This window comes from Myotis brandtii, unplaced genomic scaffold (genome assembly GCF_000412655.1).
Source record: "Myotis brandtii unplaced genomic scaffold, ASM41265v1 scaffold344, whole genome shotgun sequence".
Lineage (NCBI taxonomy): Eukaryota > Metazoa > Chordata > Mammalia > Chiroptera > Vespertilionidae > Myotis > Myotis brandtii.
In genome coordinates, this window is record NW_005363247.1 from 7,000,104 (window position 1) to 7,012,037 (window position 11,934).

Consider the following 11,934-nt stretch of genomic DNA (forward strand, 5'->3'; position numbering starts at 1 on the left):
GGATCAGGGTGGGGGTCCCGCTTGGGTGCCTGGCCAGCCTGGATGAGGGGCTGATGGCTGTTTGCAGCTGGTCACACCCCCTTCAGGGTGGGGGTCCCACTGGGGTGCCTGGCCAGTCTGGATGAGGGGCTGAGGGTCGTTTTCAGGCTGGCGCGTGACTGAAGCTCCCAACCTCTCCTTTTTTTTTTTAATTTTTTTTATTCTGGGATTTATTTACCTTCTATGGCTGTCACTGGAGCTGAGAGCCGGCGTTAGCTCTGAGGCTCGGCTCCAGCTCTGCGGCCTCCGCTGCTGAAAGCAGGTATCTGGGCTTTGTTTAGCTTCTATAATTGAAACACTGTTGTAACTCCAGCTCTGAGGCCCGGCTGACTGAAAGCAGGTTTCTGGGGATTGTTTAGCTTCTATAATTGCAACATAGTTGCTTAGAGTGCAACTCAGAGCTGGGCGGCGGCAGGCGGGGAACCTTGGCTTCCTCCGTCACTGGAGCAAGCAAGCCTCCTGTTCGCTTCAGCTGCCTGGTTGCCAGCCGCCATCTTGGTTGGCAGTTAATTTGCATATTGCCCTGATTAGTCAATGGGAAGAGTGTCAGAGGTACGGTTAATTACCATGTTTGTCTATTATTAGATAGGATAATAAGTGAATATAGTATTATCTTCAAGGCTCTGCTTACAGAGCATTTTGCTACATATTATTGTATTTCCTTTTCTGTTGGAATATGGGTAGCATGAGGTAATACAACACTTGCTACTCATTACTCATACTACTACTAAAAAGCCAGCCTTGGGCTTTATATAAATAGTTTATGGCAATAGCTACTCACCAGGTAGAGGAAATGTACATTTTTAGGATGGACACATCCCAGCCTATTTTATCAGGTGCCAGTCCTCCAATGACCAGGCAGGTCTTAAAATGTGGCCAGAATTTTAATGCATGGAACAAACCAAAGTACCTCCTACAGGCAAAGCCATGGCTCTAGTTTGCAGGCTCAATTATAGAGCATTTTCTCTCAGGATCCAGTGACAACAATGAGTTTAATGGACTTGATTTCTGGTTTTAGATCTGTTACTCTAATCTGGAAATAAAAAATGTTATATCAAGGCCTGTCCTCATGTACAGAAATGTTCTCATCAGATTTGTAAATAACATTGTTTTACAAATTCCTGACATCAATGAATTGCAAAATATTCATACTTTATAGATGAGTTACAAAAGAAGTGAAATAGGCAGACTCAAACTATCTAGCCTCGTGGTCGGCAAACTGCGGCTCACGAGCCACATGTGGCTCTTTTGGCCCCTTGAGTGTGGCTCTTCCTAAGCCTTAGGAGTACCCTAATTAAGTTAATAACAATGTACCTACCTATTTAGTTTAAGTTTAAAAAATTTGGCTCTCAAAAGAAATTTCAATCGTTGTACTGTTGATATTTGGCTCTGTTGACTAATGAGTTTGCCGACCACTGATCTAGCCTGTAGATAGAAAACAAATATTATTTGAAAAATATCTCTAAAAAAGACATGTAGCATTTTGATAGAGAAGGTTTTTTTCCTTCCCAGAAAAATAATTAGAAAGAACTCAAAACAAGTCTTTAATAAAAACATAAATGTATTATACAGTACATACTCCTATATTATAAAGCACAGCATAAAGTCTAACCCCCCAAAGGGTAAATTTTCATGTTCATTAAAAAATAATCAGAGTCATATTCTGCATCGATTCATTCTGTTTTTTCTACCATATAAACACTTGAGAATGACATTTTACTAGTTCCTCCCCATTCTTTTTAAAAGCAGAGTAGTCAGTATATGAAAACTAGTTTCCTAGTTTTGTCAGATGAAATGTTATTACATAGATAATTCTTAAGCTGTTCAGTGATATTTATGTTCAGATTTGCTCATTCATTTATTTTAGTTGATTGGTCAAACACAGAATGTAAAACCTGGATCTTATTACTCAGCATATTATCAGGAAAATCTGAAATATTGTCAGACTGATCCAGTAATGAACAATAAGATTTCACTTTGATTTCACCGTCGGGAAACATAGGCTCAGAAAGTGCAGGCGCAGAAAAGGATTTTCTAAGATGTTTGCTCTCCTCTCTGTTTTGCCTTATGGATTCTTCTTCTTGGAAAATTTTCTTTACCTTCTCCAGAACAGCATTAACACAGACTGTCTAATAATGAAAAAATATTGAAAAGTAAAGTTTATTTTTAAGCTACTGAACTTGCAGATAAAAAGTGCAATAAAGTCCTATATAATAAAGAGCTAATATGCTAATTAGACCTGACAGCAGAACGACCTTCAGGAATGACCTTCCAGAATGACCAGTGGTGGGGCCGCGAGGCAGTGGGCCGCAAGGGCCGAGGCAGCCAGGGCTGCGAGGGCCAAGCCCCTTGCCCGAATTTCGTGCATTGAGCCTCTAGTGTTTAATATAAAGTTATTAATCTACATATTCTAATAAAGAAGCACTTTCTTTCTGGAACCCCGGGCACTTGGCAAACATCATGAGATTGATTCCTTGTTCTAAATATATAGCACCATAATCTAGAAAGAAAATTAAAACCTAGTATAACTCAATAAAGATATGCTTTACATCCTTTTTCTCAATTCATTAATGTTCTATATGTTTATCCTTTGATTTAATTAAATGAAACATTTCCTTCATTCTCCTGATTTAATTAAATGAAAATTTCTTCTGAGAGATGAAATGTCTCCAACATGTTAATACCTCACAGTAGGTTTTCTGTTTTTGCTTTTGTAGCCCCTGGACTTTGCTTATACCTGTGTGTACAACTGGAAGGGCACAACCATTTTGGTAAAAATTTAGTAAGCTAAATGATTTCTAAATAAACGTGATCCAATTCCCCTCAAAAAATACCATTTAGTACTTTAAGAAAGTGTCAAAACATATAGAGAAATACAATTCCAAAAACAGAATGCTTTGGGTTCATGATGACATTGTAAATCCATTGTACAAACCTGGGAATGCCAGCCTAACTCCAGACTTTTAATTAAGAGTGATATTTAAATATCTTTATCAATTAAGGCAACTGCAGGTATTTTTTTACTTGCATCTGAGTATGTCCAAACCTAGAGCTATAAAACTTGAGGTGCATCACTTCCAGCTGAAGACAGCTTCATGCATTTATCCCAAATATGATCATTTTCTGTGTATGCCATGCTATAACAAAAGTTTGGGAAGTCCTATCCTATTTGATATATTTCTTTTTCCCTCACCTACAAAATTTTATCTGTGCCCATTCTAACCACTTTTGTCCCAGTTTTAGAAAATGAAGGGAAGTTCTCAAGATGGTTACCTCCAACACCTTTACTACTAAATCTAATGGAAATAAAATCTTCACTTTTCTTGATGACTTCTGCTTGTTTTGACACTTATCAATCTCAACCTCCTGAGTCTATTTCCTTTGCACTGATTTTCTTCCTACTTTTCTGATTATTGCTTCCTTATTTCCATGGATTTCATCTTAATGTTGTTCACATTTCTGTCAACTTTTCACTTGGCATGGTTCCAGTCAGAGTGTTAATTTCCAACATATATGTTATATGCCTTCAAAACCACAATGCCAGACCTGACCACTCCTAGGTCTTGCTTGGATGTATATATGACCAATTATCAGATAACCAAAAATTGTTTCTATTACCTGCTTAGAATGTTTATAACATGACAAATCATGTGAGATTATTTCAAAAGCCTTTGGGAAATTACATTAATTTTGGTTTTAGGCTTCTTTTTTTCTTTCTTTCTTTTTGTTCAACATAGCCATTTCATCCAACCCATTTTTTGCAGTGTATTTGCATTCTAGCTGAATTGAATGCCAATTTTGTATGAAATTCACATTTAAGATATTGAGCACATCTCAAAAATTAGAAACACTTTCAAAATATTTATTTGATAAACTCTGTTCTTTAAAAAAAAACCTGTATATGTGTTTAAAATTAAGTTGTTGTTGTTTTTTTTACTTTTTAAAAAGGTATCTTGGGTATTCTTGACCCCTTGTAATTCCCTATAAATTTTACAATTAACTACTCAACTTACACACACCTGCTCATATTTAAATTGGGACTGCACTGAATCTAGATTATGGGGAATTTTAGTCTTTATTACTGTGTGTTTCAATATGATAAAAAATATTAACATAAATGTGCAAGACATCTAACAAAAAAGCTGTAAAAATGATTAAGATAAATTAAAGAAGACCTAAATAAACAGAGAGAGATGCCATGTTCAAAGGCTGAAAGGAGGACTTATTCTGCCAATTATTAAGACTTATTATAAAGCTTCTGTAAATCATAGTGTTGAATTGGTACAAGAATAGAGAAATAGATCAACTGTATAGGACAGAGAGTCTTCAAATATACCTACATATATAAGTTCACTTGATTAAGAACACAATAAGTGTTCTTGGGCAATAGGAAAAGGGTGTTTTTTTCACCAGGGAAGTGAGTCTGTTCAATTGGATACCCATGGAGAAAAAGTTTGACTCTTACTTCATACCAATTCCTAAAAGTGAAAGGTAAAATAATAAAGCTCCTAGAATACATCAGAAATAAGAGTTTCATGACTTTGGATGTGGTAAAAATTTCCTAATTAGGATATTTAAATCTCTGAACATAATGGAAAAGTTAATAAACTAAATTATATTAAAATTAAGAACTTCCATTTTAAAACACACTGATAAAACAGGAAAAGGCAAGTCATGGAATAAAATAAATTTGCCCATATGTAACCAAAAGAGGGTTTGTTCCTAATATATTTTTAAAGTACAATAAAAAATAAAAAGGATGGACAATTCCCAATAGAAAAATAAGAAGATACTTTAACAGAAATTAACAAAAAGGACATTCAAATGCCCAATTAATGTATAAAAATCCACTCAATCTCATTAATAATCAAGGAAATGTAAATTAAAACCACAATATGATTATATCACATATATACAGGAATGACTAAAATGGAAAAGACTGACAATACCAAGTGTTGGTGATGATGTTGAGCTACTGGACTCTATAATTTCCTGGAATGAATTGTTAAAACCATTTTTGGAAAACTGTTAGGCAACATCTGTACAAGTTGAACATGTGCATATTCTATGGTCCAGCAATTTCACCAAAAACATATGTACAAGAATATTCATAGCACCTTACAATAGCCAAAGCTGTAAATATTCTAAATGTTCAACAGTACAATGGATAAATAGTGATAGAGTCAATTAATGGAATACTACACAGCAATGACAATCAACAAACTACTGCTACAAGCATCAAATAAATGAATCTTGCATTGATAGTGCTGAGCAAAAAAAGGGCAAATACAAAAGAATATGTTGTATATAATTTTACTTATATACAATGCAAACAAAACTATCTATGGTGTTAGAAGTCAAAATAGTGGTTGCCTTTATAGACAAGGTTAGAGATTATGAGGGGGACAAGAAAGAGACTTCTAGAATGATGGTAATATTTTTTTTCTTGACATGTGTGGTACATAGGTTAATAGATTTTATGATGATTCAAGCTGCGTACTTTTCTCTTTGTATGTTATACTTTTTAAAAAAATTTAAAGGTAAGTATAAATGGCAATAGATTAAAATAAATAATCCCTTATAATTTATAAAAGCTTTTATATTTTTGTCAATTATTAAGACATTATAAAGGTTCTGTAAATCATAGTGTTGAATTGGTACAAGAATAGAGAAATAGATCAACTGTATAGGACAGAGAGTCTTCAAATATACCTACATATATAAGTTCACTTGATTAAGAACACAATAAGTGTTCTTGGGCAATAGGAAAAGGGTGTTTTTTTTCACCAGGAAAGTGAGTCTTTTGATGAACACTTTTAAATTACAGCACTTGTAACTCAAAATACACTTTTAATTTACAGCACTCATAATTCAAAACACACTAACATTTGTTTTCCCCCAAATCACAGACTTAAACAATGGAATACTGAATTTTAGCCAACTATGGCACAATGGCTGAAACAAAACAGCTATAGCTAAATGAAAGCAAAAACCACAGTATTTTGACCAAGTGGTAATACACCTTATAAAAACAAAATAATTTAAGTTATTTAAGCAAATTAGCTTTTAGTAGATTGAAGTAAATTTTTAATGTAAAATTATTTTGTGTAACAAGAGAATAGTACCTTGGTTTATGAGTAGAATGTACAGTATATCTTTAATCTTACATAAGATAAGGATATTTATTTCTAGATTCTGATAATTTTGCTTAACTTACCAAATAAATTAGTGCTGCGTATGAAGCATACATTATGCTAGTTAAAGCAGTCTTTGCTGGAAAGGAAATGATATCAAACAAAGAACCCTTTCTGATCTGCAAAAACAGAAGAGAGTTTTCTTGTTAAGACAGAAGTTTTCAATGCTGCAATGTTAAATTTTACAGTGTTATTGAAAAACGAGACTTTAAGTAATTTTTCCAAATAAAGTCATTTACTTTAGATCTATCTGGGTTTTCACATTCTAAAAATATATTAGTTTCTTTTTTTCCTTTTGTAAAAAAAAGTTTCTTTTACTTTCTTTTGCTCATCAAAACCTGACATGTCAATTTTAAGAACCTTGCGCTGGCCGGTGGTGTGGCTCAGTTGGTTAGAGCCTCGTTCCTTGTACCAGAAGGCAATCAATGTTTCTCTGTTTCTCTCTCCAATCCCCCCCCCCCCAACCCTCCGGCCTTCCCTCCCTTTCCCTCCTTAAGATCAAATAATAAAAAATAAAAACCTTAACTTTTTTTTTTTACATTTACCAAGTGTTCACTAGGGGGTGCTGCTGTGCATATTAGAACAACAGTCTCTTCAAATTTATGTAATCATCCTTTACTACATTATTCATTTCTTCAATTAAGCAAACAGTAATCAACACACTGAACATTTCCTGGAGATTAATGACCTGCTTGGAAATGTTAATCATAAGTCTGCTGAAGGCCATCCTTAATCCTAGATGATCATTAAGCTTCAGGAAAAGCTTTGTGCTCGAATCCAGCATGCTTTTTGAAACCAAGAGAAGGTTTACATCAATAATGGGTTTGTCTCTCAGATGTTTCCACCTTCTGGTAATAGAAGGTGTCCCTGCCTAGAACAATAATACTACATATTCGATTCAAGGGAGCTATACTTTCATAGGCCACCTCTATTGCCTTGAGTAGGATATAAAATGAGGACATTAGGAAAACCATTTCCTTGCCAGTCAGCAGTGCTGTGGCCGTTAGCCATGCTCCTCTGCAGTAACAGCCGAGATACTTGATGGCTTCAATAACCCCCAAAAGGTACAGGCTGTAGCGGATAAAATAATGCACACAAACTACAAAGAACAGATATTTACAACATTGAAAAACTGAAACAATGATAGAACGATTAGGTAAATTACACTATATCTACTCAATGGTATATTGCAGCCCTTTCAAGTGTGTTTCCAAAGAACCTGTGATAACATTTTAATGAACAAACATTTACGTGGCACTGTGTACCAAGTTCTGTTCTAAATACTTGTTATTGTAGTAAACTCTGTTTTTGCTTGCTGCTGTCACTGCTGAATGGTGAACAAAATTGCTATCACAAGTTCCCTTCTTATTTCTTCAGAGATTTATGGAATGCTGAAGCAAAAATATTCTCTAGCCTAGTAGCTAAGAGATGGCTGGTGGGGGGAGGCCCTTCTTATTCCCTACCTTTCAGGCTATACCAACTCTTAGATATAGGGATAGGTAGGTGCAGTTTTAGCCCCCTCCTTCTATAAGTCATTCTGGAAATTTTCCCAGTGTTCCTGGCTTCTGAAAAGATTTTCCAGGAAATAAAGCACCTGTTGCTGTTTTCCTCTCGTAGAAGAATCAAAATGATAGCATGCCTTTGAATCCCACTGTTAGGCTATAAGGAGATGTTATACTAGTAGAGAGCAGATACACTCCAGCAAAATGCCTGCTAGCAGAGTAAAAGATTATGAGTTTGTGAATATATAAATGCAAGTGAGAGGTCCATATTTAATAACTGGTAAGCCATATGCAGTAAAAACAGAAGAGTCTGAATGCATAAGTCACTCTTTCAATGCATCTTTCTCTTTCAGATTTTGTCCTTCACCTAAAGGTAATTAAAACTGATTAGTTTCAAAATAAATTATGTATTTGATACATGTTATGCTTCTGAGTGATAAATCGGTACATTGCCTAAGGGTCAGTTTTTCACCATTTTAATGTTTTTAATAACTACTTGCTATTCCTTTGACAAATTATCCTTTTAGAAAATACATTTCCTCCAAAATTCATGGCTATGGGCAAGTGGCCATTCTTCAAACTTATGACTCACTTGTAATACATGTTTTTCATATTATAAGCTACCCTGTTTCATCTTTGGCATGCTATGAGCAGGAAGAGTGTATGGTAAAAATGAGATAAAGAAAAATTTGGTAAATTGAAGGCTTTATTTAAATAATCTTGGCCTATTTCAGAAATTTTATCTTAACCTTGTTGTTATATTAATTTTATGTTTTTTGCATATTTAAATTAAGTATTTCATATCAATATTATTCCCATATATTTCTTTTTTAACTTGGTAATATTACTACATAAGATATATGGATATTTCAACAGTAAAAACATTTCAATATTTAAATTTCCCCCACATAATTTTGACTGCTTCATTTCATAAAAGAACTGTGTTTATCTTATTTTCACTAATAATGGGATAAATCACCAAAAAGGAAACTATAAGCAGTTTAGAAAATAAAGGTCCATTTACAGGTGACCTGAAGGTTGAAGTATTACCAGGTCCCACTTAGTTTATGTTGTCCAAAACCATCTTGGTGAGGGATATCAGGGGAGTAATAGGGAAAACTAACTCAGTGACTCACGAGTAGGTGTTGTAAGAAATACTGACTACTTTAATGGACAGGTCCAGGAAAAAAAGTGTTTCCTATTTTGGGAAAGCTACATGACCATTTCTTTGCTTAGCAACTCACAATACTAATGAGCACAGGAAATGCTTCTAGCAGTCCACATAGAGTAAAGAAAGTTATTTGACTTTGTTTATCCCGGTATTAACATCCTGTGGAGCACTGGTTTCAAATAAGCTCTTAATTGGTTGGTCCTGTAAAAGCTCAAACATCCCAACCTCTTGGCCAAACTGGAGAATTATGTTTTCAAGATTTCGGTAGTTCTGCTTTCTAGGAATGGTCCCTTTCCCCAGGTCTTGAATTACACCACCCAAGAGAGCCTCATGGCAGGCTCATCCAAGGACCTACAGAAGTGCCTGATATTTGTGAGGTTTGTAGTTTAAACCCAAAACGGTAGTCTACACCGGAGGGTTAGGGGTAAGGAGTAAACTTTACTTAGAAAAACCTGACCCTCATCTTGGAAAAACACTGTAAGTCACTGGGGTCCACCTGTGGCACAGACCTTTTAGAGGCTGTTTTCTTTCCTTTGCCTGCACAAAGTAGAAACAGTTATCTCTAATGCCGGAAGTGCTCCCGGTCCTGTGGCCCTGCTTGGCCTGCCAAAGTCAACAACTATGTCTGGGAGCTGACGTGTCTTGGCCCAAGTCAGCATTCAAGCTAATTATCTAGGTCACTGCAGCTTAGAGCAGCTTACAAGGCTTAGCAGATGCACCAATCTGTGAGCACTGGTGCTGGGAATGTCGAAAACCATCAGGATATTCTCCACTCGGTTTTCCATTCCTGAGGCCCCTTCTAGAACTCGCAGATACTAGTATATCAGTACAACCTCAGCCCTGAAGAACCTAGAAGGTTTTGAGGAGCAACCTGACTTCAGCACCCACAAAGGTGCAAAGCAAATGCCAGGTGCCAAGGAAGTCTGTTTTAACAAGATGTCCAGCTGGAACCTCCTAACCCAAACTCTCTGTGCTCACTCATGTCACAACAAGCCACCAGACCCTTCAGGTCACCTGTATCAGTTGGGCCTTTGGGTAATTCATATTTGGCACAATACTAGTATCTTTGAATTGAAGATATATAGTCAGTGTCCTAATGAAAATACTCCTTTATGTTCTTGAGGGAGGCAATCTGCCTGACTGGTGTTCCCACCTACATAATATCCAACAGAGCTTTGGTAGAATCATTCAAGGTGCTCTGGGTACACCATCCTCTCATCAGAGATGAGACAGAGCACATGAAGAGGGCCTTTGAACATACCTAAAGATAGCTTAATGAGGCTGCTTGCTTTCCTACATGAAGCGATGTCCTCCATGCATCCGCAAAGCATATCTCCTTGCAAAGTAATTCCAGATTTCACTCCTTTTACTTCTGCACACCACAAAGTTCCACCTTGACACAGGCAGCCTGGCAAATCTTGAAAGAATTCATGTTGGAATTCATTCTGCATAAGCTGAACTCCGTCACGTTGGGAAGGCAGCCAAGCAGTGTACCAGGGCTGGTATAGCTCCTCTGTGCTATGCCACTTACATCTTGACACACTTTGGTGCCATTGACCGATCCATTGACCTCCACATCGCATATGTTATTCTTTTGTTCCTTTGACTCTCCAGGCCATTGTCTTCACTGTTCATACTTCTCTTTTAGTCATCACTGAGACTTTCAGATTTGAGATACAGTATGTTGTTTTCTTCCTTGAAACAAGTTAGTTTCCTTTTGGTGGCAATTCTGATTCTACATCCTAGTTAATGCACATTCCCCAAGTAAAGCTTCTTCCTCATTCCTACCCTCACGGGCCCAGGGACCTCTGACTTGGGATTTTCCCACTTGTCTCACTCCAGCCATTTAAAACTACTTACAATTCCTAAGTAAGGCATGCTCTTGATTTCTTCAGCATCTTCAGATACACTGTTCTCTTCCTGGAATGATTCTCCCTTTGCAAGGCTAATTTCTCCTACTTCAAGTCTCAGGTCAAGTATCACCTTCTGGAAAGCCTACACTGACTACTCTTTGGAATGACATGCCCCTTGTTGATGCTTCCATAGTGCACTTTGCACACTTTGATGATGTAATTGCTACAATCTACTAGCACTGCTCGCTTGCTTACAACACCCATAGTTCATAGGCCCAGGACAAGACATCTATAAATGCCTACTACCGAAGCTAATGATTTTACATGTCAGGTTTTCAAAAGTATTTGTTGAATGAATGAAAAAGTGGAATTATACTTTACTTACTTCCAAAACCAAATTCAACCATCTTATACTGAAATTTATAAAAGATATTAAGAAGTAAAGCTGGGCCCTGGCCAGGTAGCTCAATTGGTTAGAGTGTCATCCTGATATGCCAAGGTTGCAGGTTTGATCTTCGGTCTGGGCACATCCAAGAATCAACCAATGAACAAATAAGTGGAACAACATATCTCAATACCCTGCTCCCCCCCACACACACTTCTCTTCCCCTTCTTCTCTCTCTCTCAAATCAATCAATAATTTAAAAAAAATAATAATAAAAAGGGCCCTGGCTGGTGTTTCTAAGTGGTTATAGCATCAGTCCTCAGACATAGGGTCCTGGGTTTAATTCCTGGTCAAGGGCTTGTGCCTGGGCTGCAGTTTCCATCAGCCCAGCCGCTCATGTGGGAGGCAACCAATTGATGTGTCCCTCTCGCACCAATGTTTCTCTCTCTCTCTCTCTCTCTCTCTCTCTCCTTCACACCCTTCCTCCCTCCCTCCCTTTCACTCTCTAAAATAATCAACAGAAAAAATAAAAAAATATCCTTGGGTGAGGATTAACAAGCAAACAAACAAAGCAAAGCTGAAGGATATCTGGTTCCAGCAACATGGCAGAGTTAATGGAGAAACACACACACACACACACACACACACACACACACACACACACACAAAACCTACAAATTCTATGCAAATTTCTACATCAAAAATGCAATATAAAACTGAGAAGAAAAGAAGGAAGGAAGGAAGGAAAGAAGGAAGGAAGGAAGGAAGGAAGGAAGGAAGGAAGGAAGGA

The 11,934-nt window shown here is 36.8% G+C and overlaps 1 protein-coding gene across 9 annotated transcripts in view; it reads right to left on the reverse strand.

The window, feature by feature from the left end:
• SPATA9 (spermatogenesis associated 9) overlaps positions 1-11,934 on the reverse strand; it is a 48,168-nt gene that overhangs the window by 4,452 nt on the left and 31,782 nt on the right. For 6 of the 9 annotated variants that reach the window (XM_014543988.1, XM_014543985.1, XM_014543987.1 and 3 more), the window contains 2 exons: positions 6,257-6,352; positions 1,583-2,168 (listed from right to left, as the gene is read on the reverse strand). In XM_014543988.1, the coding sequence (XP_014399474.1) occupies positions 1,890-2,168; positions 6,257-6,352 (375 nt within the window). In that variant the 3' untranslated portion in view covers positions 1,583-1,889. The other 3 variants (XM_014543990.1, XR_001363156.1, XR_001363155.1) reach the window with 3 other exon arrangements.